This window comes from Polyergus mexicanus, unplaced genomic scaffold, assembly GCF_030449975.1.
Source record: "Polyergus mexicanus isolate NDT 795.1 unplaced genomic scaffold, iyPolMexi1.0 SCAF_8, whole genome shotgun sequence".
Lineage (NCBI taxonomy): Eukaryota > Metazoa > Arthropoda > Insecta > Hymenoptera > Formicidae > Polyergus > Polyergus mexicanus.
In genome coordinates this window covers 3,317,908-3,340,755 of record NW_027223328.1, presented here as the reverse complement: position 1 = coordinate 3,340,755, position 22,848 = coordinate 3,317,908, and the positions used below count along the sequence as shown (strand labels likewise).

Below are 22,848 nucleotides of genomic sequence, written 5' to 3'. Positions count from 1 at the left end.
GTACATTAATTAATTGTAATTATAATAATTGTGTTATAATTGTAATTTATATATAATTATATATTACAATTGTATTAATAATATTATAAATTATATGTGAAATTCTTTTTTCTGTAAATTACACGAAAATTTACCGAAAGAACATGTATAATGGCAATATAATAAAAATTCTAAATTAATATAATTATTAAATATTAGTTTATATATATTATTTATTTCAAGAATATTTATAAACTTAAAAGCTTGTGTTTTCATACCAAAAAGTCGGTAATAAATTCAGGAAATTTTATTTCAAACTTCATAGATGTAACGAATATCTAGCTAATTCTTTTGGTATTCAATAAAAAAGTTATTGAATAAGAGTACGAAGACTCGATGTTAAGCCAACGATTAAATATTGTATTAATTTTGATGTCTGCTTTCGACATCGCTGAATCGCGACTAAATTATTCCGAATTTCTTGATTTGTTTTTGATTAGATTATTATTTACTAATTTCGTATCGGAATTAAATATTCGTCAATAAATTAATAAATTACATCGCGAAAACACGGCGTTCTTTCCATGTTCTTGGATGCGATCGCTGTCTTAGCTAAGGGGCCTCATCGTTGTCCCTCTCGTCAGGTAAACGGTAGCAAAGTTGCGTGGTTCGTACCGGCGAGGAGTCGAAACAATCTTCATCGTAGAGAATTATTTCTTGTCGGTCCATCCGCGATATCTAGTTCGGTGCTTTGTTGAAAATTGGGAATATTCGTTGCAGGATTGGAATTAAATCCAGGTTTTCCTGGCGATTTCTGAAAGCAATGGTTTCGGTAATAAGTCAACGACGACTGCCACACGCTTTTTCGAAGTCAAATGAGAAAATTAATTTAAATAGTACAATATATATTTGAAGAGAAAATATATTTCTTCCTTTTCGTTAAAAGTGTTCTAGCATTATTAATATTAGTGTTATTAGTATTATTATTACTTTAATGTTGAAAAGACTTAATAGTAAATTGAATATGGATATAGATATCGTGTTTAAATTTCTATTTTTTAAGTAATTTCGTATATATATATATATACAAAACAAATACGTATATGTATATATATTGTATTCTTGCATCTACACGCAAAATGCGTGTGAAATGTTGCTATTTGCTTTGTTACAAAGATAAATAATATCCTAAAAGAACAATTCAAGGAAAATGTTCAGCTCGCGAAGAACTAGTTATATACGAGTAAAAGATTGATTATCCTTTACGATTACTTTTAGGACCCCCGCACAGCGTCTCACAAATTAACAGCGTGCACTCGGCTGATGAAAAATCTGCGCGCGCGTATCTTTATCCTCCAACATATCCAATTTCGTACGTGCTGTTCTATCGATTTCGTTATTATTTATAATATTAAAGGAAAAAGTTGGAAAAAAGATTAAATTAAGGTCGCTTATCGGATTACAATTACGGTCGCTTTTTAAGTAGAGCGCTTTTTTCACGAGAATCATAGAGAGAGTTACGTTTCGATGATCTTTCTGTTAACATTTTGTTTTAGTATTGCAGGAAAATCTGCTTTTCTCAGATTCTTTGCAGTTCTTTAAAGCAATCTCTTTTAGAAATTTTTATATCTTTATCTTATAAATTTTTGACTAAAAACAAATATGCAAGTTTGTTCGCCTTTTCTTTTTCTTGTGAAATCTTATTGCTTTAATTACTAAAAATTATTTGTGATATGACGGATAAGAAGACAAAGTAAAATTGTTAGGTTTCAAAAGAGCACCACATATTCACATTTATATACATTTTTTTGTAAATAATTTTATCGTATCTTTCTTTTATGTCAAATATTTATGTAATAATATAATTTTTTTAATATTTAAAAAAATGATTTACATAAGTAATATATATATATATATATATATATATATATTTTTTAACTTTTATATTCTCTTTCTTTTCGATATTCGTCGTATGTCAGTTTCAGAAACAGCAAAATTGTGTTATCGCTGTTATATTTGTGCCAGGATAAAGGATTTTCCAAATCCGGTTGTCTCGATATTTTACGTTTGCATGAGCCACAGATTTCAGGTCTTATTATTTGCCATTTCTCTCTCTCTTTACTTTGTATCTCTTGTCATATTTTTCACCGCATTTCGGCCACAGTCGTAAAGAGATTGCTGGTGCACGTTATATTCGTTCGTTTTCAAACGTCAGCACGAAAGCGCATTCTCTAAAATATTTATCAACCTTTATGAATGCGAAATTATTCATAACTTATTCCGAGAGATAATTGTCGCAGGTATTCGCGCCTGATTATCCATTCGTCACTGGCTGACCGATGTCGCAAATAGTTTTAGAAACGCGTTAAACTTTTTATAAATCTTGATAATATCGCGAAATTATGGTTGCCCGATATAAAATTACAAAATTGCGCTAGAGAGATGGGAGACGGAGGAATGGGCGGCGTTTCTTTTGTCGATTTTGCCATTTGACAGAGTGTGCAGTTGGATGCGGTAAAGTCGCGAGAAATGCATCATCTCGTCTGCAATTCAATTTTGCAATGTATATAAAGCTACTCTCTGCCCCGAAGGTACTTCACATCGAGGAGTAGCATCGCTAACCACGTTAATATCGGTTTCCAGGGGCAATTGAGCGAGCTTCGCTGTTGTACGCTGCCACTTGATGACGGGAAAAGGGGACGAGGGGGACGAGGGGGGGGGGGGGGAAGGGAGGGAAGAAGGGTCCATCTAAATATAACATTCCAGCGAGAGCTCGCGTGTATCGTGGCAAACCTGGATAATATCGATCTTCGAATACGCGCTCGCAACGCATGGTACTTGCGAAAATACAATACCCACCGAGAGAACATGGAGGGAAAGTAGATATCTATTGTAGGTAGTCACAGACGCTTTTCCGACTAACGATGACAGAAGAAGCTGATCGTATGAGCAAAAGATTACTTGATTGCATGATAACACAAATTTCTCAATAATATAACACACAGCGAGCCTAAATCTTACAAGGATCAGTCATATGTAATTTTGTTATATAAAACATCTTTCCATATAACAAATTTATTCAATTCAAAACTTCATATTACGAAACAACATTAGATATAAGAGGATACTTCATATTAATATCATAATAATGTCAATTTCATTGGCAATGAATTTAATATTTTGTAGCAAAGATTTATTTTTGTTGTATACATTTGTTGCAATAATTTTACTGTATTAAACTGAGGATCTCTTTAACGTTGTAAGATGTCACTACCAATATGTAAATCATCGCATTTTATCTGCTTGTGCAATGTGCTACCGCGTTTATTCTTAATATATAGTTTTTATCGACAATAAGATCTACATATTGCTTTGGATGCAAATATCTTTATGGTGATTTTGTCGTATAAATTTCTCTCTGCAAAACTCGCATGCCACATAATTTATAGAGCGAAAGCGGCTGAATACGAAAATTCCTTTTCGCGAGCCAAAGGAATTGAAAGTGTTCTTTGTAATTAGAAATGCCATGCAGCCGGTACAATACGATGTAATTCTCGAAGATAAAGTTCGTTTGGAAAGCATTATCTCAGCTCTTCGAAAAACATTATAATATAATATGTACAATATATTATTGGAAAAAATAAGGAATGAGGAATTAGGGATGAACTTACATGTAAATTTAGAAAGAGACTGAAATGGCTCGTGAGATCTCTAAAATTTGCATGACATAAATTGACTTTAATTTAAGAAACAAAAGGTTAAAGATAAAAAGGATTAAAAAAATATTTAAAAGATTAAAAAAATATTTTCACGCACTGTGTAAACTTTTAATGCATATAGTTTGACGAGAATCTATGGATAGTTTAGTTTTAATAAAAATTAAGAAAGAGAAAGCAAACTTGTATATGATGGATAATTTTTCTGCCTATGACAATCTATTAAACATTTAATGTTGTTTTCAACAAGTTAAGAAGGATTACTTTATTTTTGAATCTTTATTAATATCACGCAATTTTCTTAATTTTACACTAGCATGGATTATAACAAAAAATATTATAAAATCTATTTTATATATTTTACTAAATTTTTATTAAAAATGTATGTTTGGCCTGGATTTAATATTGATTAATATCCATCAATATTTATTAATTCCGTATTTTTTAACAAAACATGAATTTTAAAAGTCTTCAAATAATATACATATATTTATTGCATTTTTAATAAATAAAAGCTTTTTATTAAAAATATACGTCCCGCGGAAGGAAGACGTAAAATATCTTAACTTTAAGAGATCGAATAAAAAATTATCAATTTTTACATAAATATTTAAATTTAATTTGATATAATTATTATGAAAAAAATGCGGTACAATATATTACAACTCATCATTCACAATTTAATAACACCACAATGATAAATAATCACAATTTACTAATGCGTATAGTATTGTTTAGTGCAACGTGACATTAGAGAGAAAAGAATAAAATAAAAATTCAAAAATAAAATTAAAAAGATCGCAGAACATCTTTCTAGCGAAATTATATACATCGATACCGTAATTTTCGTAAAATCATCTATATTGCGTAACCGTGTCTTCCATACCAGATTCTCTGCGCGACCACATTTGACGCATGCTATATATAGAAAAATTTACGAAAAACTGAATGACGTATGAATGATGTAACAAAAAATAACGAAAACCGCATCAACTTTCGGAATATTTTTGCATATAGTTCGACTTTTTTTTTGCAGAGAGTTCAACTTTATATCCACAAACAAATTAATTTAAGACTGTATAAACGACACTATGCGGAGCGAAAACTTAAAAAATCAGCGTATTGTAATAAATAAAATGATTCATTGTGTGTGCATAATTAAAGCTTCAATAATTAAATCATTTTAATTTATTTGTAAGTGTTTTGGAATTAATTGCTCCTATTATATGTTTCGATTATTATCATACTCGTTAATAAGTTGATAATTTCTCTATTCGTATTTTAATCTATTCCTAGATCGAAACGACATACTGTTTTTTTTTTCTTTTTAATCCTTTCATTATTCTTCGCTTTGTCTCATTTCACCTGGCACTGCTCCACGAGATGTTAGTATTAGAAACGCAAAAACGTCACTTTAGCATTCACATGACGATTCACTAGTGCAATTATATAGGGTAACTACAATATATATGCGCGTCTCACATGTAGATTAAAAATAAATTATCACGTCACGCACAATCTGTCGTTCGAGTAAGAAAACTCGTGTCTAATTAATTTCTTTAATTTTTTCCGCTTACCTACGTAAACGGAGACTTGAGAGTATTACTTAAATAAGAAACGTAAGAAGCATTCCATTGAAACCATCGCATAGAACGTTTTATGAACGTTAGATGAGACTAACGTTTTACTGTTAAATATAAAATTAAAAAAAAATTAATTAATTAATATTAAAAATTAAATAAATAAAATTTATTCGAACATTGAAAGTATATCCGTTATTTACAATAGTTTTCAACAAATACTATTAGAATCATTAAATTTCCTTTCATTGTATTAAAACAGTATAGAATCACACATTGATTTAAAATATAGAAAAAATTATCCTGCATCTACTTATTCTACAAAAAAAAATATTACAGTTTTAGATATTAATATTTATAGTATTTATAATATATTGTATATATATATATTAATATAATAAATATTATTGCTCTAATAATACAATATTGTTAATTAAATATACATCAAAATGTTCAACTATCCATTAGTATTATTGAAAAAGAATGCTGATGGAAACTTTATCAAAAGCTAGCAAAAAAGTTAGAAGCTAAATCGGCAATAGTAAAATGAGAGACTCGAATTTCTAATTACAGCGTTATATTTAAATATTGAAAGGGAAGCGAAGTACAATGTACAGTGCCATGTCGAGAAACCTTTGCGCGTAAAACGTCGCGCCAGAAAGGAACAAAAAGAGGTTTCAGTCACCCACCCCCGCTCGCGTACGTACAATCCCCTTAATAGAGGCCCGCGACGCGGATCGAACGTCGTGCATGTCGAAGGTTCTCGAGATCGGATCTGTTCACGAAAGCGCTCTCACGTGATACCGTTGTAATCATACATCGCAACGCAATACACGCACATAATACGTAAGACCCGTTGTATGTACACCGTATCGGACGATCTTAATATCCGTGCTTCCAATATGTCGAATTCTTGAGACGAGATTGTGATGTACTCATGAATCTTTTGCACTTGATATTTAAGAGTCATAAATATCCTCATCGTATATTTAATTGAATATTCGTCTGATTTACCTTGCTTGACGCAAAGAACGCATTCTATGTCTCGACTTAACACGAGACTCGTATAAAATTAAATCGATTGAATTTTATATGAGTTTAATTTGTACGTATCACATTGATACAATAATTGATAATTCTCATGGATTTTTAATAAAGATTCTGCATCTTTAATTTCTTGCTACACATATCTTGTACTTGCGTATACAAATAGTTATTTATATATTCTCTATAGCCTAGACTAGATTATATATAATTATATGTGAACATACACATACACGTTTTACATACTGAATATTTATATTCTAGATAATTTAGATAGTAGATGTCTAATATTTGTCTGCGCATTTTTTAAAACATACATTTCAAAAAAATAAAAGTCGAAAAAGATTGCTTATGAAATAATTCATATTATATGGTGATTATATGTGACACCATATATTTAACGGTAGAGTTATCGAGAAAGCGATTATGTGTATGACCTCTTTTAATTATCTACGTAACAGCAACAACGGCAGCTGTTCAATTTTTTGAAAGATTTATGAAATAAGATTCATTACACGACACGTACAATACAAAGATTAAAGACTATACACGCTCGTCTGCCGCAAAATTATTGAATAAATCAAGAATAGTTTGCTCGTAGCATATTTCCAGAAATATTTACAGGTATTATTAATATTTTTTATTCAATACTCCTTGTACTCGCACGTATCACGTGGCGCAATTTTGTTTTTCGCCCAGAGCCATCACCGTACCTATATAATTTAGTATCAGATACACGTTGAAAGACAGTGTGAAGAAATAAGGAGCTCGAATCTGTTATCTCGCTCTCTAAACAATGTACAAAGTTATTTGTACAATACAAGGAGTATGCAGCATAATTCCGAGAAATGTAAAAAGAGATTTAAAAAAATCACAGATCCTTCTTCCACATCGCGAACATTTTTTACGACAAACAGGAACCTCTGACGTGCGATGTACGGTTTGAGGTTCTTCGTCCCAGACACTCGTAATTACATTTGCTTAAGATCCGATTCGATTAAAGAAAAAAAAAAAAAAAAAAAAGGTGAAACTTTACGAATGGCGATATGACCTTTTTTTCTCGAGGATGACAAACGAGATTATTCAAGATTAAATGCCAGAAATATTTCGATAACGATTTGAATTAATATAGAATTATATTAATAGAATTAAATTATATAATAGAATTAAATTAATAGAATTAAATTAAATCTCTTAAAAAGGTCTAGTTGGCACACAAGTTTTTTGTTTTAATTGATATAAATAATGAGATATATAAAAATGTTTCATTACCACGTACATATTCAAGATTAGATTAATTAATTATGTTATCGAGTATGTGTAATATATAATTATATATAATATTATTAAAACATAATTATACAATAATTATGAACAATGTGAATGGTCGATTGAGATCAAGTTTTAAACCGATTAGAACAATGCTCGTAGCAGCTATCATTGCAACTTGACGCGATTAAGCTTGACAGCGACGAAAACCGACGAATGAAAATCACGCTGGCGAATGTCATTGAAACACGTGTCGAGTAGGAACGTTGGCACCTCGCGATAGTTTGCTTTATTAATGAAGCTCGGATTAATTCTCAAGCCACGATATCTCAGAATGCAACATCGGGGAAACGTGTGTCCGTCGTACTTAAAAATAAAAAAAAAAATAAAAAAAAAAGAAGCATGTAAAACTTTTTTCAGGTAAATTTCTCGCGTCGTTTTTCAATCATTGAGAAATTACAACGGTCGGTTTACCCCGGAGATGAGATTATTAGATCGCAGATTTCACCGTCAGAGCGAGATGTTAATTTACTTAGCGTGTCTGTATATCCTTGAAGATATCTCAATTATTGCTCTTCAAAAATATACTACATGTATTATGATACGTCGATATTATATTTTGCATGTCGATCAGATTTCGATACTTGGGAAAGGTAATATCGTGTAAAATGTATCGAGAGATTGACAAGACATATCACGTAAATTGATACAATTGTCTCGTCTGGTCGCGATCGTTTTTATCTATTGTCGAACCGCGCTGGCCAATTTAATCTTTCAAAACTATGATAAATTTAGATGGTTTTTTTTTTTTTTTTAAAACAGTCACAAGCCCAGGTGAATCTGCCGACGTAACGGTGAGAGATGCGTGCGGCGCGTACGAAGCGAATTTTCGCGGTGGCATTTCGCAAGGTAGATTTCTGTATCCGTCTCTCTCTCTCTCTCTCTCTCTCTCTCTCTCTCTCGCTTTATAACTCGTACGACCTTATTGGATGTCGTAGAAATTTTCGAGGGCCGAAGTGACGGCGGCGGTGCTTCTTACGTCGGCGCGATAAAACGCGGTTCAAAGGAGGCTGAGGAGCCTGGTGGGGCCCGGGATTGACGTCATTCAATGACGTCAAGCAGGACCGTGCCGAAAGCTTGCAGGAACCACGCTCGTCCGTGTATCGAGCTGCGATTTGCAAGAGAGGGAGAGAGAGAGGTATCCTTTTAACGAGTCTCTGATCTCTCTTATTAAAAAGGATATGTAAAATATCTTTATAATATGATAGCACAAAATATTTATTTTTTATATATTTATAAGACTTGGCTTTATATCTCCATGCTTTTTTTTTTTTTTTTTTTTGGAAAAAAAATTAAGTCTAAAACTATATAATATGATATAGTAAAATATAAACGACATTATGAGTTATAATAAATTTTTAAATAGAAGAAGAATTTTGGATCTTCTTATTTTGTTACTCTTTTAATATAATCTTTTTTGATATATATCTTTGGAGAATAATTTCGATAATCAATCGGAAGCGATACAAATACGTTTATATAGACAGACATTAAATACATAGATACATATACTTGATATAGATTGTAAGAATCTCTATGAATAGATTGTGCTCTATATATCACTATTAAGCACAGGAAACAAGCAGTGTGTGAAACCGAGAGGTCAATATCGCGCCAATTTAATCACGTCGTTTAAAGAAAATTGATATCTACAATCGCGACTATCGTCTAACGCTAACTAAAGCGTCGCTTTTAATTTCAGCCCAGTTAATCAGCTGTTATTCTCGTTCCGGGATCGTAATAAAGTACAGAACTTTCGAACGGAGCCGCGCTTTGTTCCCGACATCGCAACGGGGATTTATAGCGCTCTTTAGGAAAGCCTTTCAATCTCTCTCGAGTTAGGTCCGCGCTTTTTCGCGACGAGTCGCTCAAAGTAATTGAGCGTCATATGATCGCGCGCTCTATCCGAAAGAGGCTGCTTTATTTATTCAACGCAAACCGCGAGTGTTTATATCGAGCCGATACTTAATCGTCTCGATGATACGTGCACGGCCACGCGGATGCAACGTGCGGATAAAATCCTAGTCGCTCGCCGAATCTTCGTCTCCTCGATCCGCGTCATGTCAGGCCGATGATTCACGAAATTATTGCTGAGATTTCCCGGGGCGGAAATAGCCAGCGATGGGCGCGGGAGCGAATTCCGTTTGTTATTTTACGAATGGGACAGTTCTAAAATCGTATGATTAAAGACGTGAGACACCTAATGCGCGGAATGAGAAATTAAAGAGAGATAAAGGATAAGTCTGCTATTTTTGGTAAAAAGGAAACAAGCATCTATATTTCATGTAATTTATTGCTATATATGCGATCGTTTTGTTAACTTAAAAAATTTTTAATGAGATAAATTAAAACAATTATTTTTCAAATTGAAGAAGAAAGAATTTGGATAGAAAATAACTTCAGACTAATACTATACATATGTATGTATTGTAATAATAAAAAATAATATAAAGAATAATTATCTATTAAAATGTATTTTTTTAATTATTCTAATTTCTTTAACCACCGAGATATTACATCGGTAACACTGATTTACATATGTTAATTTGTATATCCTCGCGTTAGGAATATAAATATAACTTCGTCAATTATTGTATATTTATCTTTTATATATTTCTCTTTTCTATTTCTATTGATTTTAAATTAATGCGAATAAATTTTTAATTTATATTTTGAGAATTATATTTAGAAAAAAGCCTTTTGGATTGAATAAAATTCGTATAGTTCTCTTCTAATAATCATATACTTCCATCGAGATAATATTCTTAACACCTCGATATAATTTCGAAAAGAATTAATTGAATAAGAGATGAAGGAGTAGGACTCGAATCAAGGTGCATAATGTATTGGAAATGAGAATGTACAATGCAGGAAAATAGGAATAGAAAGAATAAAATGTACATCAAATGCAGTGTTTGTCATGCACCGCGCACGGATGCAGTTAAAGGTTGAAGAGTTCAAGCCTGTTGAATGAAAAATATAATAGCTCGCGACCTCGACGTGCAATATTCATTCCAAATTGTCATCGTAAAATATATAACGATGACGTGCAGCGCGAACGAGGAAGGCGAACACGTTCACGGTCACGTTCGTTACACAATAATAAGCTGTTTACTTGTGACGAGAGCGCATATTAGATGGGGCGGATTAGAGATTAATAAAGCCGGGATCGTACCTAGCAAAGAACGCTTCGTAAATTAATTAACCTGTGGTTAATTGTCGCAATAATCACTCTAATTTTTTACCCTTACCGATTATATCAAAATAATTCGTGTTTATTTTTCTTCATCGCAAGAAATATATCATATATGAAAGAAACAAAGTTACAGATTTAAAGAAAGAAACGACAGTGCTTGTAAATATGTGTTGTAAATATTACAATCGTTAGAGAAAGAGAATATCTTTATTTTATCATAATTTTAATAGTACAAGCAAGAATAAAGATATATTTTTTTATATTACATATTAATACTTAAACAATAAAGGCAAATATCAAAGATACGTTTTTACTTGCGAAAATCTTGGGCTTATTATTATTATTATTATATTATTTACTTATTGTTAATTTCTTATTAGAAATATCTAAATTTCCTGTGCGTTGAACCCTTATCAATACCGTTATTAAAAGCGGATGGATTCAATTCTTTCTTTAAATCGATCATTTAATTACACAAAAGACTTATCGCGTACACGTGTTCGGACGTTATGTTTCCACGATTTGCGTCTGGTTTTTTTTTTTTTTTTTTTTCTTATTCGTTATAAATTTTCGGTATATGTGATTTACGTTCCGCAAACTGGTGATGCACTTTGCACTCATTTACGCAAAAGATACGTCGATGCAAGATGTCCGGTAGAGCTCGTCACAGGCAAGGAGATTGAATATTCATACACTGGTTCGTATTACAAAACATATCGTTAAACACTGCATATTTTATTCGTGATTTTCGAATGACTCATCTCGATATTCTCGAAATGGAACGTAAAAAAAGAATCACACACACATTTATAGATTTATTTATAATTCTTGTTCCGTATATATATTTGATACTTCTGTATTTAAAATGAGACATACAATATATAGACAGTCTATGAATAGTTCTTCTCTGTTAAAAATTATTAAGATTTTTGGTTTATATAATTTTGTGTTGCTGTTTAGTTTAAAATATTTTTGAAAAATATTTAATAATAAATTTTTAATAATGAATATTTATTTTAATAATAAATATATAATAATAAATTTTTACATTAAATAGCTTTGTAATCAATTTTTAAATTAAAGATCCGTTATAATGAAATTCATTATAAAACGTTTATAATAATAAAGTGTGAGTAAGTACTCTGAAAACGATAAATGCGTGCGTGAGTTACTATTTGCATCTTATAACGTTTATAAATTGCACGCACCAAAGTAAAAATAGCGACCGTCCATCGTAACCTTAAGCTCAATATCAACATTAATACTTCAGAGATAAGGTTGTAATTTTACGTGTGCGTCATTGCTGACATAATAGCGCTTCGGGTCAGACAGAGCAAGAAAGTGCACGCGATATACACGATGCTACGAGCAACATTATACCGAAAAGATGGAAAGTATCGAACGAAAATTTTCGATCGCCGTTTGAAAGAACGTGCGAAGAGAATATCTTGACGTCGATGAAGTTGGAAATTGCGCGAGGAATTGTTTACATCGAAGTCCCGTCTGCTACAGTAATTAATATCTCGTTGTATAAATATTGACCGCAAGAACAGTTTACATTTTCGTCGGGTTACAATTTAACGATTGGCCTAACTGCTTCCTACATTCGTTATTTTGTCTCATCATGACGTGATGACGAAATAAAATCGTAAAGGATCCGTGTCCTCGCAATCTTTTTTTTTATTACCACGTTACCACCAATTCCCTTTGCTAATTGTCGTTATTTATTATTTCAAGATATGAAATTTATCTCGTAGTCAGTCAATACTATTCCGTCTCTTCTCGACGCGTTAGAGGCTGACGATCTCCTCGTTTCGCGAGAATAAAAATTTAATTCTATAACGAACAAAAGCGGTTTGTCAGACAAGCTCATTATTGGATGACGCGGTGGAAAAGGACAGATAACGACCGCGACTCTCAATTGCATAATGCAATGATGAAAGGCGGAACTGTTGCATGAACGATGAGCACGCGCTCTTGAACACATGCGCGGAGCTTCTTTTCCTGAATTACTTGGAGCGAAAGTAATTCAATCGAGCAAGCAGGCAACAAACTCAGCGTTAGACCTGTAGACCAAATTGAAATTTCATATATAGGGTATCCTTCTCTATTATCTCGTTTCTCTGATTTCCCTGATTTCGACTAAATTTTTTTGATATTTGTCACAGCTTCCGGTTTTTCTTGACTTTATTATTATTAGTACAAAAATGTATAGTTATAATTAAAATTTTGAATATAATTAAAATAATGGATATATATATATATATATATATATATATATATATATATATATATATATATATGCTTACATTGATCCGGTTAATTTTTTATTTTATATAAAGAAAGTTTTAATTCACTATTGTTTAATATTTTGACACAATAATTGAAATTACATGTACACTCTATGCTCAATAGAATTAAAATTATATAACATCGTAATAGCATATTTTTTTCACATCAATTTTCTTAAAACACTCGGTGTCTTATATCCGTAACAGAAGTTTCGGACGAAATGGGTATAAAAGTAGGACATACATATCTCTGTATCTGGTCGTCTGTTTTGCGCTACTTTCGCTGAAACTTTGCGGGGCATCAAAAATCGACGGATTCTCCCACGACTTCAGCGTCTTATTGATTTACCGACGTACTCAAAGTTGCTCGCGTGCTAGCGCGAAATCAAGCCGAGAGCGACCTATGACAAGAGTCGAGGTACGTGGGTGGCGAAGGATTTGTCAAAGAGAAAGAAGGAGAGAAAAAGAGAGATTGCGAAATTCGAATTTTCGCATATGTCGCCAAGCATTATCTCATCGCTATCGTCCGACTTACTCATTGGAAATGTCATTTTCTCATCACGACAATCTGATTTACTCATTGGAAATAAATCGTCATTTTTTCATAACGATATTCAAACGACGAGGAAGTCGCTCTCTTTTTCTCCTGGCCTTACCTTGGCTCGTATTATCGATTCATCCGACCACGAAAATTTCGTTGTCGCGATGAGAAGGACCTGAATGAAAGATCTTGAATGCGACCTACGACAAGAAAGAGCGTATGCGTCAATTGAGTATATGAAGGATGGATTTTCATGCATAATAAGGCACGTGATTAATATTCACTTTATATGCTCTCCCTGAATATTCTTCGAGATTTGAATAAATGGGATATATATATCGCGTAATAAAAAGTTTTTGAGACAATTTTTTAAGAATGAGAAAAATTCTTGTTTCTTATTATATTTTTCATGTCATAAAAATTGTTAAGAATAAAGTACAACAGATATTCAATATTTCATAATTTTCGTATTTAACTATGTTTTCATTTCTAATTGGAAGACAATTATTAATTATTAATTAACTCATGTTTCTCGACATTGCGTTATGAAGATGCATCTTAAATGATAGAGAGAGAGCAAAATTTTATGAACAAATTTATATTATATCAAAATAATGTTTTGCATTGTGAGAAAGGATATTGGAATAATAAAGAAATACAGTATACTGTATTTAATGCATGTGAAAATTCAATTATACACTCGGTGACATATTATTAATTTTAAAGAAAATTATTATTATATTATTACTTGGGTTAAGCGAGTGTCTACCTGTAAAAGATAATTTGAAATAACTCATATATTGTAGAAGATTACATATTTTATTTTTTATTTTTCAAGAAATAAAACTTTCTCGCGCGTCGAAATTATATTATATTATATTTTATAGAAACTTGACGCGCGCGAAAAGAGAGAGCTTAGAAAATGTATGGAAAGCGTGGCTTGGTTGCCTCCTGAAAAAGCAGAGTCAACATTCTACGTGAATTCTTGAAAATTATGCGAAGCATTTGCAAGTAAATAGAATTTTCGAAACTTCGGCAGATATGTCTCGAAATATACAATAGTTTTATTTCGTAAAATATAGAAAGGCAAATTTGAGCGCGATGAGATTCAATTAGGGCAACTTCTCAAGTGACCGATCTCTACGAAACTCACCTGGGGGAAATGTCATCTCGAAATAGAGCTTTATTGCGTGTTCGTAAAAAAAAAAAAAAATCATGACTGCGATTCTCGTTTACGCGAACGTAAAAATACAGAGGACGTACGAAGCAATTTACAACACCGACGACGCATTAGAAGCGTTCCTGACGAAAACGTGCGTCTGACGTCAATTTTCTAAAAAAAGAGAAGAACTGAAAGAATCGATTGAACCCATGGCCAGACACGCGACCGTCATCAATTATCTCCGATCTTCTTTGAACCGTTCCATCGAACTGACTGATCGGTAGAAAGGGACTTACAAGCAATCTACCATACAGTCCACGTGTACGCTTTACAACCGCAATTATTTCGTTAATTGCTAAGGGCATCAATTTAATACCAAAATTTACTTCGTTCAAAGCGACCGCCGTGATGAAAGAAATAAAGTAAATTGCAAGAATTATTTGCATATATTGTATTTCTTCGGCAATGATCTTGCTTCTGACATCACAGTCTAGTATATTTGATGTAGATATATCGAGAACTCATTATATGTATATTAACGACTGTTTAACGTAAGTTTTACCTAAACACACATATTATCTTACATTTCTAACAATCGAAGAAATAATTGCGCGGTGATACTTAAACCAGACACAGTGTACACACACGTGCGCAATCTTGCCTGGCTTTGCAGACAGTCGGGATTGCCGCTTCGCGTTCCGCCTCCGCACTCGCTATAATTTAAGCGATCCGCTGTTAAAACGGCGGAACGGCTCTTCCGCACGATCGCATTATATTCGACTCGTAACGGACAACACCTGCAAATTATAGACAAGATAGATGCCGAAATATACTCCCTTAAAATCACGAAAACGCGCCGCAAACGTCGCGAAAAAAATTGACATCTTTATCTGGCATTGTTAAACACGAAGCAAGATTATTTATTCCGAGATTTACATAGATCCAAAATTATTTAAAATACACATAAAGTTTCATAGGAAATATGTCTAATTACTTGAAAATTTATGGATCTTTTTCGGAAATATTTGTTATTGAATATGATATTTATAAAAATTTCAATATACATATTAATAACATTTCGACAATTATTTAATTATTTATATTTTAATTATTTAATTTTTTGCATATATTTATAATATATCATTTTAATTATATTTATAATATTATAATTCAATATCTATTTATAAGATAATATATGATATATATTTTTATAATTCATTATTATTATTCTTCATATTATATTTATATAATGTATATTTTTGACGGATGAATATAATAGATACAGATTGTATATATGGAACTATTTTTTTAAATGAGTTAAAAGTCTGATTAATTCACGGTCACATTCACTTGACGCGACAGACGTACCGTTCTTTAATAATATACAGACAATATTTCATGATGCGATCTTTTGTTCTGAGCATATTGTCATCTTTGAGAAAGAATGACATTAATCTCTACGTCCATTAATAATAATAAATTATATGAGAGAATGTTATACATATATAAATATATATAAAGATTGTAAATATATAAATATATAAAGATATTCTTTTACAAGCGCTTGAGAATCTCGCTCGATACTTGAGATATTATCGGCAAAAGTCCGTTGACGTCAATTAGTCCAAACAAAGAAAACCATCGCCGCAATCATTGTGAATTATCTTGATCCTCCACGAAATGCAATTAAGGGATTGATGAAAGGAACTGAATTACGTGCATCTATATGCGCACGTAATTTTCTCTATAAATATTTATTCTCCATTATTCCTTCCTCCTTAACCCTCGCATATTTTATCTATGTAATTCGTATGTTCTTATATATATTTTGCTTATTTAATATTTCCGATATTTTCTGTCTCAATAAATATTCATACGAAAATGAAGCTAAAATTGCTCTAAGAAGCTAAATCGTTAGAATGCATCTGCATTCTAACTACAGTTATATAAATATCGATCCTCTCGTGAAATTTGCAACGATTTGTTGCGAATCTAATTAATTCGTTCCTAGTTCGAAGATCGGAGAGAAACTTTAGTCACAGCTATACCTTATTCGGTTCGCTTACTTTTTATGTTGATGTACGAAACGTTACGTCCTCGCCGGCGAAATCGGCGTTATGAAAGTGGAAAGAAAAAAATCGGCGAGGATGACAACGCGCAATCCGTTTCGCTCTGACGAATGATCTGACACTTATGTCATGCATTATTACAGTTTCTATTTTAGTCGAACGCGGACTCGATGCAGCAATGACGAACACGAATATCATATCACTCGTCGAATCACATGCTCGTTTCCTCCAACCCGAAATACCCTATTCGATAGAAATAGAGGAAATAATAACCCATCCCTCCCGCCCTCTCCCCTACCCGCTACGTAAATCACTGTTATTCTCAGCGCACGTCATCAATATGGATTTATTACGCTACATATCAATTCACGGACATGACTATCACGCGACTATATATATAACGTGTACAAAAGTGGTTCAGTATCTTTGATTTTTACTTTCAATAACAGAATCCTCGACCGACTTAAAAAATTGATAATAACGAATATGATGAATGTGATAATGATAATATATATATATATAAAATAATTCTCCTAAAATTATATTTATTATATATTTAAAAATTATAAAACTTTAAATTATTGATAATATTAAATTTTGATATATAATAATATTTATAAATTACTATTTTTAAAATATAAAGTCTCTTATCTGTGTATAAAATTCATATATAAATATATAAATAAATATATAAATAATTAAATATTTAATAAAAATTATAAAATTTTAAATTATTAATAATATTAAATTTTAATATTATTTATTATGATATCGTTTCCTGATTAAAATTTTTCGCTAGCAATAAGTAAAAAATACGATGGTGATTTATAAGCAGATCTAAATATAATTCAACAGGAAACTGATACATTGCATTTATATTCATGAATTATTATGCATAAAATAATACAAACAATCCAATTATATAATTTCAATAATATTTTTCCTTTATCAATTCGCAAACAATCTTTTTTGCGCTAAAGAGTAGGATCGTGAATTAGCAAGATTTGCATTTATTTTAAATATTGAATTATACATAATGGCATCTCAGAACTTTTTTAAATTTTAATGACAGTTTTGTGTGAAATTTATATTATACTATACGCATATAAAAGTTTCTATTATCAATATTGCTGAGAGTAGCGACAATAATTATCGATCATGTCCGAGAACTCTTTCAAAGACGAGATAAACAAGACGAGAGAAATCGCGCTCATTATGCGGTAGCAGAATTACGAGACTAAGAGCCGAGATTAGCAATGTATGCGGGAATACATATCGCGGCTCATTAATCGTTCGAGAAAGTGTGTCTGTCTTTTCGCTCGGCGGTGCATTTTTCGCCGTAAACGATCCAGAAATTCGCGAACGTCATCCTAATGATGATAATTCACACAAGCATAATCCGTTTATTTCGGTTCCAAGAGATAAAATGCGCGGTACCGTGCAATTTATATAAAAAAAAAAAAAAAATCAATATTAATTCGCTGATTATGCATAAGAAAAGCCGTAAATGTATATATTATACAATCTACTCTTTACGTCAGTTTACGTAAAGTGCGCTTCAGAAGACCTTACATATGGGACCATGACGTTTCATACTATCGACAATTTCTTTTTAAATCGAAACGTCATTTTCGAGCGCAAATCCGGGACTACCCATATACATATCCAATGACTGATCGGTCACGCGCTGCCGCTATAATTGCCGTGCAATTACATCGAGAAACAATTAACGATGAGACGAGCATGCCCGCGCGCGCGGGCACGTACGTGCGTGACGTCAATTGTCGAAGATAACGGCGCGCGGGCGCGAGCGATAGTAATCGCGGTAGTGGTGGGTGTCGGGTGCACCGATGTAGATTACGTGGTGGCAGGGGGTGAGGTGGGGAAGAGCGGGAGGGAGGGGGAAAGGGAGAGGAACCATCGAGAGGGAGAGAGAGAGAGAGAGAGAGAAAGAGGAAGCGAAGAGAGGGATGGTTCTCGCTAAGAATGGCTGGGGTGACGGTGTACGAGGGGGCGGCGAGGACGCCGACACCGTCGAAACGGCACGGCACCGGGGGGATGGTAACATGGCCGTCGGTCAGTCGGTATCGAACCGCCGTGCCGTGCGGATCTTCCTACGTTGAGTCTCGCGCTCGCGTAAGCACGGCTCCGATCCGCTCCGTTCGGTTCTCGAGCTTCGAGCTGGTGGACGGACCCGCCGGGTATTTGACAGATGCGCGCGCGCGCGCGCGCGTCATGACGTCCGGCGCTCACCGATGGCCCCCCGCGTATTCCCGGAGCGCGTCCTGCTCGTCGTCGTCGTCGTCGTTGCCGCTTGTTTCGTAAAGCGCGTTCACCGGACGATCGGTAATTCTCGAACCAGGAAGGGTAAGTAATCGAAAAGGGGAGAAGAGGAGTCACACCACCCTCTCTCATGTCAGCTTCTCGCATCGCTATTAGATTCGTCCGAGTCTCACGATCAGTGAGATCGTCCGATTGTATATACCCCGCTTATCGGCGACCTCGTCCGACGCGGGGTTCTTCTCTATCCAGGAGTATCGACGACGATCGATCTGACGGTGACTCGATAGGTCGTTGTCGATCTGTGACGTCAGTCGAGGATTTCTACTGTACTTGTTGCGGGCCGGGCCTTTGTACTCCGTCGACGGTGAATCCTTGACGCGTGTTCTCCTTGAGAACGTTCGTCGCTCTTTCACTTTCTCTCCCTCCTCTATACCTCTTTCTCTCTCTTTCTCTTGTTTGTTCTTCTGTTGTGTCTGGGTGCGATATCCTTCCGGGGTATCACGCGCCGCCTTCAATGCTGGATCAGTCTCGCAAACTCACGTCATTGTGACGAATGTGTGATAAGTAATTATCGTGTGTGTTAGACATTCGCCGATATCGCTTGAGATACCTTGAGACAACTCATACGGTACAAGGTAAAAAATATTTATACGCATATAAAAGAAATTTTACGCGCGATAACAAAGGCAATCATTATGGATTTCAAAATCGTGCTCGTCAGATTTTTCGAAATGGGACTTTATGAATCTTTATTAGCGCTTGCGCGTGGCGTAATCACTTGCATAGGCACGACATGTTAAAAAAGAAAGCTTCATATAATAGACAAGAGTAGAGCGGGAAAAATTAACATTTCAAACGATAATGAAAAAAAATATGGTCGAAAATTGGAAGAATATTATTATTTTCATATCATATCTTGAAAAAACGACATTTACTTCAAGACCACTTCTATCATTCCACACATACTTCTGTTTAAAAAATATTGTAACTTTTTCTCTCTCTCTCTCTCTATTGTTATTGCTAGTTGTTTATTTTATTTATCTTCATAATTTTATCTTTAACGATTAAAATAATTAAAGAAAAAATTGCACTTGTTGAAAACACATTAAATATCAAAGTCAGAGAAATAACATAGATTCCCCCCCCAAAATATTCCTCTTTTAAGACTGTGTATTCCGATTTTTACAGATTAGCGATAGAGCATTGGGAAGAAGAATTAATTTAATTAGAACTTACAAGAGTTGAAAGAGAAATCGACGTGAATATGGATACTGGACCTACACAGGGTAAAAAACAAATCCGCGTGGGATTTTACGATATCGAAGGAACTATCGGCAAAGGCAACTTTGCCGTTGTAAAATTGGCTAGACATCGAATCACGAAAACCGAGGTACGTGTGTGCAAGCGTTTTCTATTATAATAATAATTTGACGATATATTGTCTGAAGAGAGATGTGATTCTTTTTAATAGGTGGCTATCAAGATAATCGATAAAACTCAATTAGATCCTACTAATCTAGAAAAGGTTTATAGAGAGGTTGAAATTATGAAACAGCTGGAGCATCCGCATATCGTTAAATTATATCAAGTCATGGAAACGAAGAACATGATTTACATGGTGAGGATGATGAAGCTGCGATTGCAGCCGTTGTGTTCTTTTAACGATGAGGATATCACGCGTCGTTGTTACAGGTGTGCGAATACGCGAGCAAAGGCGAGATATTCGACTACATAGCGCGATACGGAAGAATGGGAGAGCCTAGAGCACGTGCGACATTTGCCCAGATACTCTCCGCGGTCGAATACTGTCACGTAACGGGTGTAGCGCATCGTGACTTGAAGGCAGAGAACTTACTTCTCGACGCTCAGATGAACGTAAAGATCGCCGATTTTGGCTTCAGTAACAGATTTGCCCCGGGAGAGCGATTGAGCACGTGGTGCGGTAGCCCACCTTACGCTGCTCCCGAAGTTTTCCGAGGAAAGCACTACGCCGGACCTGAAATTGACGTATGGGTGAGTTTCGTAAGAGAAAAAAATTGTAACAAAAGAAAACAAAAAACGAATTTACATTGATTACATATTTGAAATAAACATTCTCATTCTTGTAGAGTCTGGGTGTTGTGTTGTATGTGTTAGTATGTGGTGCACTACCTTTTGACGGATCAACTCTTCAATCATTGAGAGATCGCGTGTTAAGCGGCAGGTTTAGAATTCCTTACTTTATGAGTACAGGTGCTTATCTAAATATACATTTTGCACATTTGATATTTCTGTTACGCTCACGCATATCGAAATTTGTATTAAAGATTGCGAAAGCCTAATACGCAAGATGTTGGTACTGGAACCTTCCAAACGATACACCATTCCACAAATTAAGAGGCACCGTTGGATGGCGGGAACGGCGGATAGCATTTGTTCGGTGATCGTAACACGGCCATCGTCTTCTATTCAGGAACCAAATGAGCAAATACTTCGATTAATGCATAGCTTAGGAATAGACATTAGTCGTACTAGAGAGGTAAGGAAACATTTCTTCTACTTCTATTGTCTCTTATGCGAAATTATATAAGAGTACATTGATCTATTTATTTCTAATTAAATTAATCGTATCGTATTCTTGAAACATATACGCGGTTTCGGAGATGAACGACACAGCCCTGTCTAATAAAATCAAAGAGAGAATTTTGTATACATATATATAGACATATTATTTCAATATATATTTTCAGTTATACCGTATAAATATAAATGTCATCTTTTAACAGTCCTTACGAAACAGCAGTTATGATCATCATGCTGCTATCTATTTCTTACTGCTAGAAAGATTGAAGCAACATCGCGTTAGCAGTACCATTAATAATAGCTGCTGGTCTACCGTTGCAAGAACAAAAGAAGATAAATTTAAATCGAGGTAGACATTTTTTCATTAAGCACATTATATCACACATATCACACATACGTTTTCTTTTATTAATTCTATTATTTTAAATATACCAGTTTTTTCATGTTAGAGAGACTTGTAACTTCCAATCCTACCGGTCGGAAATGTACCACGAAAATATTGTAATATATGCCCCCCCCCCTTAATCTAATCAATTTTTATTTACAGCGATAGCTTAGTGGGACGTTGAACTTTATTGATGGGTGACGTACATATTGAAGATTTTGTCAAGACAGGTTGGATTGGAAGCACATATTGCTGTCGCTTTATTTTTGGTAACTCCTCATTTCATTTTCTTATCTTTTTCTTCACCCTTAAATTTCTTAATTGATTTGATTTATTTAAATTCTTGATTTTTTATAATTTTTATTTGTTTCGCTTTGCTTATTATCAATGGAAGCATATTTATTATTGGAACTATATGTTTTACCATATACCATAATCTTATATATTTTTCATATTAATTATATAATACATAGATAGACATAATCCTTAAAAAATTCCCTGTAAATTTATTTGATTCTAAATCTACTTGTACAATAGTTAAACAAACAGAAAAAAACATATATTAATAGTATAAAACTCATATGTGATATAATAGGACAAGAAATAAGATATATCTACAGTAGCTTTTCTATAATAGCATTTTTTCTGATTTAATATGAAAAAAATATTGTATCGTGACAGATTAATGTTTATAGATGAAATGATGAGGAG

At 33.4% G+C, this 22,848-nt stretch overlaps 1 protein-coding gene across 3 annotated transcripts in view; it reads left to right on the top strand.

The window, feature by feature from the left end:
* Positions 1 to 22,848, top strand: part of LOC138935919 (serine/threonine-protein kinase SIK2) — a 31,198-nt gene that overhangs the window by 3,802 nt on the left and 4,548 nt on the right. The window contains exons 1-7 of one of the 3 annotated variants that reach the window (XM_070300896.1): positions 18,949 to 19,274; positions 20,379 to 20,580; positions 20,662 to 20,808; positions 20,883 to 21,203; positions 21,299 to 21,422; positions 21,497 to 21,708; positions 21,956 to 22,101. In XM_070300896.1, coding sequence (XP_070156997.1) covers positions 20,455 to 20,580; positions 20,662 to 20,808; positions 20,883 to 21,203; positions 21,299 to 21,422; positions 21,497 to 21,708; positions 21,956 to 22,101 — 1,076 coding nt within the window. In that variant the 5' untranslated portion in view covers positions 18,949 to 19,274; positions 20,379 to 20,454. The other 2 variants (XM_070300898.1, XM_070300897.1) reach the window with 2 other exon arrangements.